This window comes from Piliocolobus tephrosceles, chromosome 12 (assembly GCF_002776525.5).
Source record: "Piliocolobus tephrosceles isolate RC106 chromosome 12, ASM277652v3, whole genome shotgun sequence".
In the NCBI taxonomy this organism is placed as follows: Eukaryota; Metazoa; Chordata; class Mammalia; order Primates; family Cercopithecidae; genus Piliocolobus; species Piliocolobus tephrosceles.
Window position 1 is genome coordinate 67057191 of NC_045445.1, and position 16854 is coordinate 67074044.

At 33.3% G+C, this 16854-nt stretch overlaps 1 protein-coding gene across 2 annotated transcripts in view; it reads right to left on the minus strand.

Moving 5' to 3' along the window:
• The window catches only part of DACH2 (dachshund family transcription factor 2), a 714928-nt gene that overhangs the window by 10608 nt on the left and 687466 nt on the right, over positions 1-16854 (minus strand). For both annotated transcript variants that reach the window (XM_026452154.1, XM_026452153.1), the window contains 4 exons: positions 10176-10324; positions 9903-10050; positions 6129-6275; positions 4879-4944 (listed from right to left, as the gene is read on the minus strand). In XM_026452154.1, the coding sequence (XP_026307939.1) occupies positions 4879-4944; positions 6129-6275; positions 9903-10050; positions 10176-10324 (510 nt within the window). The remainder of the gene's footprint in view (positions 1-4878; positions 4945-6128; positions 6276-9902; positions 10051-10175; positions 10325-16854) is intronic.

The window sequence follows — 16854 nt, forward strand, 5'->3', positions numbered from 1 at the left end:
GTTGGGGTTGGCGTATGGTGAATGCCCAGCTTAAAAAATTGTATTGTATATGTAAAGAGGATGGGGCAAAAAGTAACTGGTCAAACAGTTATCAGAGTTAAGTTAAACAGCCCTTCCTAGATTATAGTAAAAAAACACCTGTTAATTAGTGAATTACTCCTGTAGACTCAACATGCTGAATAGCAGAACAACTTATCATGGCTTGCAAGTCTCACTATTTGCTATAACTGATAAAAATAGATATATTCACATATATTTCATATTATGAATATATATTAAATGTTCTAGGCCATAAGCTATGCATATTAAATTATGCCCTAAACTATAATTTTTAATATAATAGATGTTAAAATGATATTTGCTGCTTTTGCAGTCAAATGACACTTTTTTTGCTTTTAATTCTTCAGTGGCACCTTCACCAGGTACTGCATAGATGAGATCATGACTTTTGTATCTTTGAATGGCCAGTCTGTACTCTTTATAAGATCCCTTTTTTTCTGAGCAAAAATGGTTCAGAAAAAAAAAAAGATCTAGTTTTCCTTTTACATCAAATTTTGGTTTCCTTTCACATGTAGATTTGACTTAATATCTACTTCTAGTGTGTCAGTAGCAAAAGGAATAAAATATTTGTTTAGGATGCTACTACATTTATGGAAAAAATATCAGAGAAAAATATATTCCAGTGCTAAATTATCTTGTGTCTTTGTCAAACATGTATACATAAAAGAAAATGTAAAAATTATTCACAGAGATTGATATTCCATGGGCAAAACACAGGTAAACATTTTGTGGTTTATTTTTTTTTTTCCTCAAGCAAATGCAGTGGCAGATACAGGGTCAGTATGTCACTGTGCCCTTGTACTTTATGATGTTATCTCCCCTGAAATTTATTATTTTATTTTATTACTATAAAGTCAGTTCATGGTGACAGTTGTCTATTTTCTAAAATGTAGGAGCATCATATTCTGTTTTTGTTTTACCTATTGTTATTAAGATGTTAACTTCAATTTTTTTAAATTTAGGAAACATGCACTGTCAACTATACCACTAGCCACTAACAATGAAATATAGTCATACAAAAGTTAACTAAGGTATAAACATGCAAAAGGAGAAGTCTCCCTGAGATCATAAAATGATGTTATTTTCTGTTCAGCAGTTCATGTTACTGCTGTTCATGCTAATTAATTAAAGGAGCTGTTGCAGTAATGTGCAAACAGGGAATCTGAGAAACTGAGAGGGCTTTTAGGTCTCCAAGTGAAGTTAAGTCAATCTGGGCGCAGGCAATCAAATGTAATGAAATCACTTGTCAGTGCTAAGCTTGCAAAAACTGTGAAGTTTGACTAGGGAGTAAAAGGATTATAATTAGATTTCCAATAGGATAATAACTAAATGGCAGAACGCAGTAAAAAGAAATATTACTTTGTTAGCTAATGGTACTGCTGTTCAGTTTTAGTTTTTATCAGCACACTTGTAGTTGTGCTAATTTAATTTGCTTTTATCAGCAAAAATGCACTACGCAAATGGCACTTGAATGTCATTTGCAAAAAAATCATTGATCTGAAGGTGCACTTAATGACACCCGGTATGTTTATTTTATGTGAAACAGGGATTGGTTGATAAGATGGTTGATGTGCTATCTTGCAGGCCCTCAACTGAGTTATAGGAATTTGGATGGAATGACATTAGCACAAGTGCTCCACCAAATACTTCATCTCTAGAGATAGCAGACATAGCCACTGGAGTAGTATATACACATTGTGTGATCACCAGAAAATATTCTGCAGGAGTTGCTATGGCAGACTCCCAAAATATAAAAGATACAGATATCCTTTCATGGAAACTTGGTCTATGCATATTATCTTCTCTGTCAAACAACATTCGAAGCATAAAAGACATGAAATAACTAAGCTGAAGAGATGTATTATATACATATAATGTATTACATATGATACATTATATATAATACATAATATATATACACTATATATAGTATATATATAAAATCTTATATATGTAAGATTTCTGGTACATGTGCAGTTTGTTCGCACTAAAACTCACGTGGAAATTACCATAAAACTGGATATGACTTTTTTGCTTCCGGGGTGGTCATGTAACGTTTTTCTAAGTGCCTTTTAAATTCTTAAGAAGATGTCACAGTGGAATCAATTGAATTTCAAAGGGAGAGTACTAGGTGAATTACAGATGTCTATCTAGCAGAGCTATTGACAATAGGAAGAGAAAGAACTTTCCTGATGCTGGAATTTTTCCTGTGATGGAGATGAATTTTGGAAATGGTATTGTATTGGCATACATGAACTGACCCTCACAAACAATGATAGGAAATGATCTTTCAAGTTAAAAAATAGGTTTCAAGGGAGATGGAAAAGATTGAAACAGTATCAAAATAAGTCACAAAAAAGAACTGTGACTCACAAAACCAAAACTAATAGGAAGAAGAGAAAAATAATGGCTAAGCTTGCTTTTCACGTTTTCTGAGCATTATGCATTTTCTAAATTTCATAGATACATTCAAAAGTAATGTTTTTATTATTTTTTATTATTTTACAAATAATAGGCAAAATGTTTGGGATTTTTAGGTGATTATTTGACCTGATTGATTTGGTAAACGCTATTTAAAATTATTTCTGATAATATTTTTAGGCACCTATTTTCCTGGCTAAAAGAATAAAATTTGCTATTTTTTTAAATTAAATTGTGATTCTACTGTCATATTAACATAAGACATTAACTCTAATTTTTCACAAAGGGATGATAGGGGTTTTATCATTTACAGTGCTTAAATGTTGTGCTAAGAGAAGAGATAATGTGTATTTTTCCATTTGTATCACTTTTATATAGAATCTTATTTAATATAATGTAAAAGACAGACATCCAATAAAGAATTATTAACCTACCATATTTTACCATATATAGACAATATTAAACATAAATACTAGACAATGTAATTTTTAATTTGGAAAAAAATACAAATCAGCTTCTTTGCTTTAAAATAAATTCCATCTCAATCCTTTTAAGATGAATCTAATTATCTCATATTTAGCAAGTAAAAACTTGTAGAACTTATTAAAAGTATGCACAATGAAAACAAGTATTAAATGTGTCCTTCCCTAAGTACAAGTAAATATGCAAAAGCGATTCTTGGTAGATTTCATAAAAAAATGTGGAAACGAAGAGTGGATCCACCTTTTGCTTATGTCTCCTAATTGCCCACGAATAAAATATCAGTATTTGCTACATGGAAATGAAATAATTTTAGGAAAGTTCAAAAGCTTGTATTTCTCTCAGAGTTAAGAAAGATGTTACTACTATGAACTAAAAGTATCATATAAATTAAATGAACAGCAATAAATCAGAGGTACAGGTTAAAAGATAATAAAGATAAAACTCACTAGTGGTGTATTTGGATTACCCTCTCCAGTTTCAAAGCTGACCTTAAACCCACTCAAAGCAGGGCACAATCAAGTTCAACGTTCCTTAAAGACTATGTCTATATTTGCGTGTCACTGATTCAGAAGGGATCAACTGCTTCAGGCTATTCATCTCTACCATGGAGCTGGTATGTGATGGCAACCTCAAAAACCCGGCCCACAACTAGTGGGGCACTTCTTAATGAATTTTGCTGTGATGAATTGGTTAGACAACTGAATTCCATTTGAATTGGTTTTGCTCATGTAGACGCAGCCTTTAAGCTGAGGGAATAAGCAGGCAAGCAAAAAACGGTAAGAAACAGCAAAAGCTTCATTGAATGAGGTAAGCATGTATGCTTTTACACCTAACATAGTTAGTGCATTAGTTAGGTCTACCCAGCTGCAACAGAGCCATACATCACTAGAGTATCCATGAGAGCTAACGTTTCTGGTTTTATAAAGATGACTCGTAAAAGTACATGTAAAACAACTTATGAAGCTACCACATAAAATGGTGACCCTCAGATGAACCAAAATGGATATTTTGGTCACATCCAGTTCTGTTGCCTTTATGTAGATCCACTCATCACACAGTAGAAAGGCACTGATTAATTCCAGCAAGCAACATATTCATAGTTGTCTTCATTTTTCAAAGTTAGGAAATAGTTTTCTCATTAAAATGTTCTTTATTTTTTATTAGAGTGAGGCATTTTATCACAATAAATGTGAAAATAAATGTAATCTGCATGCAAAGGTCTAGAAGTGCATTGGAATCAACTGGGAACATTTTCAGTGGTCACATTTAACTCATATTTTTATGTGCTTTTGCACTCCAGTGAGACTCTATATTGATTTGTGTCATGTTTTCTTACTACTAAATATTGTCAAATATTTTTAAAGATGTAAGCATTTGTGATAATCATGGAAATCACGAATTATAAGTCATGTCCTGATTTTCATACTTAAGTGGTCTCTAAGATTAACATCAAAATTTAAAGGATGAAAAAAGTGTTGTCTGGAACACGTTTAAATTTTTGATAAGTTATACTTGTTGTACCTGTGGCTTTTCCAAAGGTAAAGTGGTGAAATTACAAAAATACCTCATGGTATTGTACACTTTGAAAACGTAAATTACATTCACATTTATGCATTTTTAGAATACGTCTGACATACAAATGTGTATTCTTTTTACAGCTAAACGTATTTGCTCACATTGTATATGTAAAATTATTAGTCCCTATGTAACCATAGTTACTGGGTTTTCAAAGCCATGTTAAGTATTTTTTTCCTCAAAAAACCTGCAAATTGCTTCCTGTGTCATAAAGTAAGAAGAGTTAAAACTTGTTTATTTTATTTATAAGAAGAATATCATCATAGGAGCTCATCCCCACCTCATCCCCAGGGGTCACATAATAAGCAGTCATAGAAACAAGTTTGCAGTTGACTGTACCTTGCATAGCAGCACTGTCATGAGGAGCCCCATTGTTTTCTATTTCAATATCTGGAATTCCAGTATCTGAAATAAGTGACATGCAAGATTAAGGTACAATTAGGTGGTTCTTGATTTCATTTAAAGGGAAAACTCCGGTAAGCCAGTACTTTGGTCCCATAGATAACATAAGACCTTGGGTGGCATTTTCGTTTTTTGTATGTCTGTTTTTAACGGTAAGAGGGAGGATTATAAACTGCAGCTGAATTTTACAATTAAGCATACATTTCTAGGTATATTGTAAATACCTCTAGTTTTTTCACTCTCTAAAAATAAATCTTAGGAAAATAGTCTGTCCATTAAAACCGCCTAAGACTGTCAGGTTAACTCGCCCCCATCCTCATGCTATATTTTCCCTTTGTAAGATGTGATTCATGATATAATTTATGATATATATACACACACACACACACATATGTGGAGATATATATCTCCACATATGTGTGTGTGTGTGTGTGTGTATATATAGTAAGTACAAGTGAATACCAAAATATTCATTATGGTTTGTGGTCTTCATGTATTACTGGCTCTAGAGGCAAATGTTTTATGATTGTGCTGCTCAGGTAAAAGCTAGTAATTTTGATGTAAAAAGGTTCTGTTTGTGTGTGTACATATTTATTTGAACATTTACTTGAAATTGGGTCTGAGTGAGATGAAACAATGTTATGAGGCCTCAGAATTAAAAACAGAATCAAAAAAGTTTGGAATTAAGATCTTTCTTAATTCAAGCATCTCCGTTTACAGGATCTGCAGGGATTTACTCAGAACATGTTTTTTTCAGCCCAGTACTCCTTAGGCATGGCAACACTGATGGAATCTACATTAAAGGAACAAGCATTGCATAGCTAATCAAAATACAGTTCACCAAACATCAGCATATTCTAACATCAGTAGACCTAATGCACCTACATTTTAGGTGCAGGGTGGTTATCAGTGTTATTGCTTCTACTGCAGAAGTCAGTAGGATTTCCTATTATTCCAAGGCTATTTGTATCTCCTGAACAATGGTTATTTTGACTGGGTTTAATTCATGCTCTAAAATACTTGGTCTCAAATTGATTTTTTAATCATTCCTGGACAAAATATATCCGTTTCCCTCTCTCCCTTCCTTTCTTCCTGCTTTCCTCTCTTTTTTTTTTTCCTTCTTCTATTTTTCTTAAATCAGTTTTGCTTTGTTTACCTTGAGAGTGAAAGTCCAAATCAGACATTACCTTTTAACATCCTCAGGCCACTGTCACTAGTGGTGGCTTGCTTAAGTGCCTGCTCCACTTGCTCTCGGCGCTTTGATTCAAATTCCAAGGCTTCCTGCAATTTTCTCTTGGTTTTTTTCTCCTTTTTCAGGCGCTTTTGCATGGTAGCTGAAATGTAAAAACGTAGCTTGCAAAGACTTGAGCAATGAAATAGGGATGCCAGTTTTGATGAATTATAAGCCACAGATATAGATACAGAGAGATATAGAAATGTTTCACTTGCCATATGGTTAGCGTTCTTTTGGTACTAATTCTCATTAGGGTCATCTAAAGAATGTTTTATATACTGTATTTCAATCACACAACTGACTGCTTTCTATTTTCACATTTCCAGAGTGTATGTTCTGTAATACACATGCATTTGTATGATGGCGGCAGTGGTGGTGGAGAATTGTCTTCTACTTTGACTCTCTATATGCATTTAATGATTCATTAAACATTTTATAATTCTCTCAAGAAAAATATTCTTTTTATTCATCAGGTTACTGATTACTATTCATATTTCAAAATGCAAAAAAATCCTGAAAATATCTATTAGCTTGCAAAATATAGTCCTTAAAATTGAAAATGGTAAGTGTCCATTCCTCTGAAATTTTACCAGTTGTAAAGGCAAATATCTGCCTGTTTAATGTATATATCATCAATCTCTCTCTTGCCTCTCTCTCGCTCTTTCTCTGTATGTGTATATACAGTCATAGGCTGCATAATGAGATTTCAGTCAATGATGGACCGCATATACAATGGTGGTTCCATAAGATTATAATGGAGCTAGAAATCCCTATCACCTAGTGACATTGTAGTCATCCTAATGTCCTAGTGCAATGCATTACCAGTGGGTATGTGGTGATGATGGTGCAAATAAATCTACTGTACTGCCAGTCATAAAAATAAGAAACTTTCAAGTAAGAAAAACACTTTTATCTCAGTTTTACAGATGAAGAACCTGAGTCCTTGACAGGTCAAGAAATTTACCCAAGAAAACATAGTTACTAGTTTTCAAAGCCTGAAGACCAAAGATCACATAGGTAGTTGTTTCAAAGCCTAAAGACCATATAATTGGCCAGGGGACCAAGGTAGGTGACCTCCAAGGTTTCATGTAGCTATATTATTCTATGGATTTAAGTGTTTAATCTGCAAAGAATATTATTATATAAGTGTTTTTAATCCAAGTAACACACTATGACTAGTAACCAAAAGAGAATTAGGTAGAAATTGTTTCTGAGTGTGGAACATTGCTTTCTTCGATTAGAAAAAAAAGTTTTGTAAATTATTTTAATACACACATGGTTTTATATATAGTTATCTATATTTTTATGTATGTAGTTACATATATTCTTCATACATATATATATACACACACACATACATATCACACACACACAGACGGACATAGTATGTTTACTATATCTTTGGAGAGATGTTACTTTATGATAATAATATCAATTTCCCCTCTGTCTTTCCCATCATGTGACTTTAGGTAAAGAGTAAATTCTTTGTCATTAAAAGTGGGGTATACCGAGTGTGGGATCTTTAACAAAGTAAAAGAAATTTTAATGATTATCTAGAACAACTATTGTAATAGGTGAGGATACTGGGATTCAGAGAGATGAAGTATATATAATTTCTATAAATCAACCAAGATGACAAAGCAGTTTCCTATAATTATGGTAGTCATTACATACAAAATGCTAAAAAAAGTGCTTAGCTACGTATGAGACACTTGATAAACATTAACCCTAGTAATATTAGTAGTCATGATAATGGCAGTAGTAGTAATAATGAAAGCAATAGTATTAGTGGTATTATTATTATTATATTGTGATAAATGCTAAATTTATTAAATACAAATACTTCACAGAAAATTTGATAATAGATACAATATTATACCTACCATGTCTAAGGACATTTTAAAAAACAATAGATATGAATTATAAATACAGACCTGATGTGTCTATAAAAAGTCAGTGAACAGAAATCAAAATAAATAGATCCCTAAAAGTTAGAAGCCAATTTTACCATATGTAGTGGATTTTCATAAGCCAATTTAAGAGTCTTATTATATTTAAAATACAATTTTTTGGATGTTTGGTATTAAGGAACTCTCTACTAAAGAAATGTGAGTTATGATTGTTAATCATATTATATTTTGTATACCAAATATCAGAAATATATCAATTTCTCCAAACTTTAAAAAGATGGTTTAGTCTTTGATTTGTAGTATTTCATGAATTTGACAAGATAAGCAAAACGGGCTTAATTCTTTTTAAGTGCAAAGACTAAATTTCCATTTTGAATGAAATCAATGATTCCTAGGCCCTAAAGGAAAATATATAGTATGTTTTCTATTTTATAAAATAAATTTCAGAGTATAATATGCTACTTTCAATTAGTATAAAGTTAGGAGATTTCATGCAACTGTAGTCATCTTTCTTTGTTCAGGTAGTTATATTTGGATTATGGATTTTCACACCTTTTCTTTGCCTGTCTTTTCCACTCTCTTTGTTAATTTTAGGCTTTGTGACCCCCTACACAGAAGAGTAAACAGGGAAGGGAAAGAAGTTGAAATTCATAAATGTCATGTTTATGGCTGTTTAGTATTTTATGATAAATACAGGGAAGATGTGGAAATTATTGACTAAAGTGAAGTTTTTAATTCTCTGTGGTTTTGATATGAACTATTCTCGTTTATTCATTAATCAAGTGGCTACTCACAGTTGGAAAGTTAATCCTATTTGTGAACAATTCTAATTATCTCCATTCCTTCCCTTTTGTCTCCATCCCTATTTCCGCTACTCTAATTCAGTCCTCCTCACCACTGCCTGGATGACAGCAATCTCCTTTTGCACAGTTTTCTTTTCCTCTAGTTTTATATGCACTCCCCCAATCTATTCCCAACATGGTGGTGATTGATCCAATTGAAATCAAATCAGATCATTCCACTGCATATCTTTTAATATTTCACATCACCTACAGGATAAAGTCCAAGCTTTCACATGATTAAAATTGTCCTTCATAATGCAGCTTCTATTCCCAACTTTCTCCATCATCTCCCACTATTCACTTCAAAAACCTCAACGACATTATAATAAATTGTATTTAGTTATCCATGTATGAAGTTTCTTGTCCCCAAGCCTTTGCTAACTGATACCTCTGTCCAGATTGTCCAAATCACTTAGGTTTTCATTTTTTTTTTTTTTCCTCCTGATCTTTCAAGATTCAGATTCAGGTGTCAGCATCAGGAAGTGTTCCTTAACCACCGTCAACAAACTAAGCTAACTACTCACTCTCTGTATAATCATATTGACTGGACATGGCTGCTTTTGCTACTTTGTGTTAAAAGTAAATGATTGCACTAGCTCTCTAAAACATAAATCCTTCCAAAACAGAGACTGTTTTTTATTCGTGTTATAATCCCATAATCTAACACTGTGCCTGGCAAAGGGTATGCATTTCATATATAAGGAATTGTTAGATTATTTATATTCAGGTGAACTTTATGAAATTGTGAGACAACAATAAATATTCACGTTTCCAAATCTGCAGCTGGCCCAAAGTGCAGACATAATTCATTTTCTTTTAGTATAAAGAGCGATGTTTTAGTATAAAGAGCGATGTTTTGGTTTATACACAGTACTTAATTCTTAGCTTATCATTTTATCTCGGACAATATTTCTATTAGTATTGAAAATACCTCCAACATAATATTCACTCTGTAATTGAACTTGTAAAACTTACTTCTGCTTTGAAGCTCAACTGCAAGTTGTCTTTCAAGGTTTTCTCTAATTTCTCTCTCTCTATAAAGCTCCAGTCGTAGTTCCTTCTTTTCTTGTTGAATCTGCTTCTCCTGGATGCGAGCATTATCCAAAGCCACTTTCAGTAGACCCTGTCAAGGTACAGGAAATGACATGCAGTTCATCTTATCTGTTTTAATTTGTCAAATATAAAATAATATATGTAGGTGCTAATGTCTTGTATTACATTTATTTTGTTTATAGAAATATTGTTGACCTGAATGTTGGTCAACAGAGTCTCCACGGAGGACAGACTATCAGCAAAAATGAATGGTCCAGGGAATCCAACGGGCAATGCCTGCCCAGGAGTCAGCTGTATCTTGTCCAAGGGTGACTTCATTATTGGAATTTGTACTGGTACCTCTTCTGCAAAAACAAAATTAACATCAGAAGGTTCACAGATTAAGAGCTCAAAAGTCACACTATGCCACCTCTACCAAGCATCTATAAAGATTTTGTTTCTAAAACTAAGTGACTGACACTCTCATAATTAGAAGTCGTATTTATTCTCCAGCTGCCTCTAATTTCAAAAAAATAAATATTTCAGTAAAGAACTTGTGAAACTGAAACAATGCTTATGGCTAAAGAGGTATAAAATCTGCAGAAAAAACATTTAAGATACATACAATTGACATATGTGTTTATGAATATCTATAAGTTAAATACTCAGATCACTTCCTGGAAAAACATAAGCAACATTTTATTTTTTCTTCTCTAAATCTATTAATCTATCAACCAATTTATTTATCTTGATTATCTTAACAGCTTTATTGAAGCATAATTTACATAAAATAAAATTCACCTATTTTAAGTATATACTTCATTTTTAGTAAATTTCTAGAGTTGTCTAATCATTACCACAAATCTATTTTAGAACATCTTAATTTCCTCTATAAAGACTCCTCATGTCCATTTACAATTAATCTTCTTTCCCACCTCAGCCCCTAGAAACCATTAATCTGCTTTATCTCCAAAGGTTTGCCTTTCCTGAATGTTTCATGTAAATAGAATCCTACAATACATGGTTTTTGTGTCTGACTTCTTTCTCTTAGCATGTTGTTTAAGCTTATCCATGTTGTGGCAGGTATCGGTGGTTTATTTTTATTGCTGAATAGTACTTCACTTCATGAATGTACTAGCTTGCGTTTAAACATTTTCTAGTTGATGACTATTTGGATTGCTTCCAGTGTTACTTTTTTTATATATATACTTTAAGTTCTAGGGTACACGTGCATAACATGCAGGTTTGTTATGTATGTATACATGTGCCATGTTGGTGTGCTGCACCCATTAACTCATCATTTACATTAGGTATGTCTCCTAATGCTATCCCTCCCCACTCCCCCTTCCCCACAATAGGCCCCGATGTGTGATATTCCCCTTCCTGTGTCCAAGTGATCTCATTGTTCGGTTCCCACCTATGAGTGAGAACATGTGGTGTTTGGTTTTCTGTTCTTGAGATAGTTTGCTGAGAATGATGGTTTCCAGCTGCATCCATGTCTCTACAAAGGACACAAACTCATCCTTTTTCATGGCTGCATAGTATTCCATGGCGTATATGTGCCATATTTTCTTAATCCAGTCTGTCACTGATGGACATTTGGGTTGATTCCAAGTCTTTGCTATTGTGAATAGTGCCACAATAAACATACGTGTGCATATGTCTTTATAGCAGCATGATTTATAATCCTTTGGGTATATACCCAGTAATGGGATGGCTGGGTCAAATGGTATTCCTAGTTTTAGATCCTTGAGGAATCGCCATACTGTTTTCCACAATGGTTGAACTAGTTTACAGTCCCACCAACAGTGTAAGAGTGTTCCTCTCCAGCACCTGTTGTCCAGTGTTACTTTTTATTTCATGGAATATCCCTTATCAGAAAATAACACGTATGACATAAAATCACAAGTTACACCTATTCTCCTCTTTTATTTTTATGTTGTATTCTTCAATATTCTCATTACTCAATAAAGAGCTATGAATATAATATTTGTTTATAAATATGTTTTATATTTACTTCAAACAGATATACCTAATTATAAAGGGAATCCCCTCCTACTTTGAGAACCCTGAGTACTTGGTTATTCTGGTTGACAATCTTTCATATGACCTGTATGAATTAGATAAATTTTCTTCTGTAAATGCATATGTAAAAAGAAATTGCCACTGAAAGGTAATCTTGGGATGTTAACGAAACAAATTCAGTTACTCTTAATTGGGTTCATCAGCAGTGCACGACGGGGTGAATCATAGCACCTCACACAGTTACGCTGCTCACTGGAGTATCTTAATTTCATCAAGAGAGCACAGGCAAAGTTTAAAATATACACATCTCTCTGGTCAGAAAAAAAATTCAGTGACTCCATATATTCTAATGAGACTCACTCAATAAAAAAGACTTGGCTTAAATCTAGACGTAACCAATTTCACACAGTTTGGAAACAACAACAAAATGGTCTCTTGGTTCTGGTTCCTGTAGGTTTGGAATATGGATTTGTCATATGTTAAGACTCCATCTTGCAATTGCAAGCAGCCTACGTATGCAGTGTGCAGAGTCTTGAGTCCCATTAATTTAACAGTTACCATTTGCTGTGGAATTTCTTGTGTGGGAAGTTGTGCCATTCATTTGTGGGAAACTTCAGTGAGATTACTTAGTACTATCGCTGAATAAAAGGCTCTTAGTATATATCACCTTTACATTTTTTATTTTTCCAAAGCAACAGCAATTTTAAAAATGCTACATGATTATATTAGAGTCAACAGTTTCACACCGTTTGAATCCAAATGTTAAAAAGAGCATTTGTTTAGTGACCTTAAATAATTCAATAAAAAGCCTGAACTATATCATTAATTTTCTTTTTTTTTAATTTATAAAGAACATAAATTTATTCTCTCACAATTCTTGAGGCTTGGAAGTCAAATATCAAGGCGCTAGAATATGATGAGGACCTTCTCACTGCATTCTCATGTGGCACAAGTCAGACACACAAGAGAGAGTGAACTCACTCTTGCGAGCTCTTTTTATAGCTTATTAATCCCTTCGTGAAGACGGAGCTCTCCTGACCTAAACACCTTTCATGAAGTCACAACTCTCAACATTGTTGCATTGGAGATAGTTTCCAATACCATACCTGGCGCAGTGGCTCACGGCTATAATCCCAACACTTTGGGAGGCCAAGGCAGGCAGATCACCTGAGGTCAGGAGTTCGAGACCAACCTGGCCAACATGGAGAAACCCCATCTCTATTAATTTTCTTTAGCACAGAAAGCTATGAGAATAACTTCCCAGAAATTATTTTTTAATAAAGCTTTAAAAACAGTATTTTGTTCACAGATGCAAATGTTTTCTACAATTCACTTGTAGTTTATTTTCATACTCTAGTTATGTAACTCTGACTATTTAAAATTAACCCTAAACTCTTACAAGACATTTGCCTCTCTACTTTTTTTTTTGGTAAAGTCAGTGGTAAGTTTAGAAGAGTTAAACTATTTCAGAAAGAATCAGCGCATTATGACAAATTCTGTGACCTTATTCAGCTACATGGTTTCATTTGAAGTATCATCTCATAAAAACACTATTAAAACATGTCTTAGGCAGCAGCTCTAAGGTTTCTAAGGTACATTTCTCAACAACCACAGTGCTATGCTTCAATTGCATTATTTGATGTCTATATTTAAGTATTATTTTTTCCTTCTCCACATGAATGCATTAAGTGGATGGAATTACTTTATAATGATGATATATCAATGTTTATAACAGCTGAAAAGGTTCTGTACTTTTATACTGATGTTTATAAATCTTCAAGTATTAATTTATGTAGCCTGGAAAAGCTACTATTACAAAATGAAGTGCTACAAAGTTATAACATTAACTTCCTGCTGATTCAGAGACAATATAATCATTTCCCTGAATAAATATTTTGTGTCAAGGACAGAGTTCTTAAAATAATGGATTCATTGTTACATATCACCTACACATATGTATAACTTCAGTGGTGAGACTCTGAGAGTTACTTTACAAACAAGATAGCTGAAAAGGAAAGCAATACATTTAGTATGCACAAAACAAAATTATAACTACATTAAACTTGTTAGAAGTCTTCTATTTGAAGATGAAAAAAAATGCCATTAAATTGGCTGAAAGGAAAATTACTACTGACGATGAAGACAGGTTGCATGGTCTATGGTTTATAATGTTGCTGTACAGTAAATTGGAGTTTCAAAATAGTATTACTCTTCTTTAAAGAGATAGACACAGCTGAATTAGGTGTTGCTTGCTGCAGTGAGGATCAAACACAGAAAGAATCATATTTCATCAGACCTAGTCAACACCAGGAAAATAAATAGAAATATAAGAGGTATGCAGGCAATGATTCATTTTGATAATCTGGCCCAAGAGAGACACATAGAGACAGCACACGGATCTAAGCTTCTATCAAAAGACAAATAGGACACAGAGGGTGGGAACGGGGATGACAGTGTAGCAGAGGTCACATCGATTTTCAGCAGCAGTTTTAACACGGATGAGATAACCCTGGACTCTATTTGGCCCATTGTTCATATCCTACCTGTCCCACAAGCAATAAATTTCCTAGTCCTAGAAAAGGGGCCATAAAGAAGAAGGATTCTACTTATGACTTCTTATGATTAAGTTTCTGTGCTAACCAAACATGCTTTTCAGACCAAGGTCACATTGCATGTTAAGGTCCATAATAGCCCAAAAGTAGTGGAAGTGTATTATGTTTTAGTGTATGCAAGAGGAAACTGTCAAACGATTCATCAGATTTTTTTTTTCCTATTTAACTCATTTGCTACAAAAATGAATGGTAAATGAATTGGAAATCAATTTCAATCTTGTAATATATTTTTACATCTGAACAGCATCTGCATTCTGCTCAGAATTTACATAGGTGCACTGTCATGCAGGAATTTAGTAGATAGGGTTGAAAAATCCTAATTGGCAATAAAATTTTAAATGGGCAAGTACTAGAAGCATAGGCTATTGGTTAAATAAGAGCATCTCTTACTAAACACAGGAAAAAGGATTTTGATTTTTTTGATTTAAGAAGCTGGTATTCAAAATGTAAATAGTAAAAGCTTTATCAGTACATAGCACATAATAGTATAAACTACAAAGTAAAGATAGGAGAACTGCTATTTAGTCAAGGACATGAGCGACCTCTCCAGTTATTAAAGCAAGGTGGAAACCACTTTTATTAAGCCTGTTTGTTAAACCTGCCATACTTTGTAATAGCGATTGGGCATCCACTTAGAGAATAAGTTCTTCATTTTAATGTATTTCTTAGAGTACAGATGAATAGATAAAAAAGTTGATGAGAACTTTTGTAGGAAAAAAAGATAAACGTATAGTGAATACTCAAAATAGAAAAATCACCCAGAAAATTAAGTCCAGGCTGCTAGAGGCTCTCTACATGACTCTAGTGCTTATTTTCCCATTTTTCATGGAGTGTCTCTCCTCTGAGCTTTAAGGATTGTGATACAGGAATATAAACTTAACACAGCTGACTACGCCAGCCGTAGAAATATGTAGCTCCCTACCAGGTCATCAGTTTTATTCGTTATCAAGTAAATTATACTTTATTATTTTTTTGAGAACTTTTCCCTAAATACAGCTGTCCCAAGTGACTCTTTTTTTTTTTTTTTTTTTTTTTTTTGTCAATGTCATTATTATTACACTCAGGACAACTGAGACACCTGTTTCCCTCTCACAAACTGAGGAACAATTACAACAATAAAATGACCAACTGCTGTGTAATGTGACCTGCGTGAATATAAGGAAGTGTACATGGCTTCAATGACTCCTCAAGTATTGCCATCATCAAATGTGGAAAAGAAAAGCTTGATCCCCGAATTGTTGTATTTCTTTAAGGAGATGAAATAAAAATAATACAGATAAATGAAAACAGAAAGCCAGTAGCAAAGGAATGAAGATGTATCAGCCTGAGAAAGTGACACAGATACTCTACAACTAATTAGGTCCATTTGCTGTGGATCCTTAGATTAGCAATTTCACATAACAGGCTCCTTTATAAATCATGTATTAGAATTCAATCATCGTTCAGACAAAATACTATTCCAATAACAAATATTATGTTCAGTGAAAGGTTTGGAAGAAGTATGATACCCAGTTCTTGTCATTAAGGAGTGGATATGTTAGTTAGGAAAACAGTGGACGCTTAAGCTTGAATCATGTTCATGTGGCATAGATTGTTATTTGTCTCTAGGAGTTCAAAGGAGAGATCACTGTAGTTTGGAATGAACCCTTAATAATCTATTCACTCTCTAGCTGAAAGGCATTCCCACTGTCCTTAGACTAAAGCCCCAAAGAACTTCCACGTGATATTAGGTGTTCTAACAAGAAAAGCTTCCTTGCTCAAATTAGTGTTGAGAAAACTGGCCTAAACAATATTGAACAATTTTCCTTAAAGCTAGGATTGCTAGATCCATTACAGGGTGCTCAGTGGAATTTGAATTTCAGATAAACAGCAAATCATTGTTTAATATAATTATGTCCAAAATATTCCATGGGACATCTTTAGACTAAAAATTGATTTCTCATTTATCTGAAACTCATATTTCACAGGGCACAATTTTCATTTATTTTTAACTTGCTAAATCTTTTTTTTTTTTTTTTTTTTTTTTTTTTTTTTTTTTTTTTTTTTTTTTATTTTTTTTTTTTTTTTTTTTTTTTTTTTTTTTTTTTTTTTTTTTTTTTATTATTATACTTTAAGTTCTAGGGTACATGTGCATAACGTGCAGGTTTGTTACATATGTATACATGTGCCATGTTGGTGTGCTGCACCCATCAACTCGTCAGCACCCATCAATTCATCATTTATATCAGGTATAACTCCCCAATGCAATCCCTCCCCCC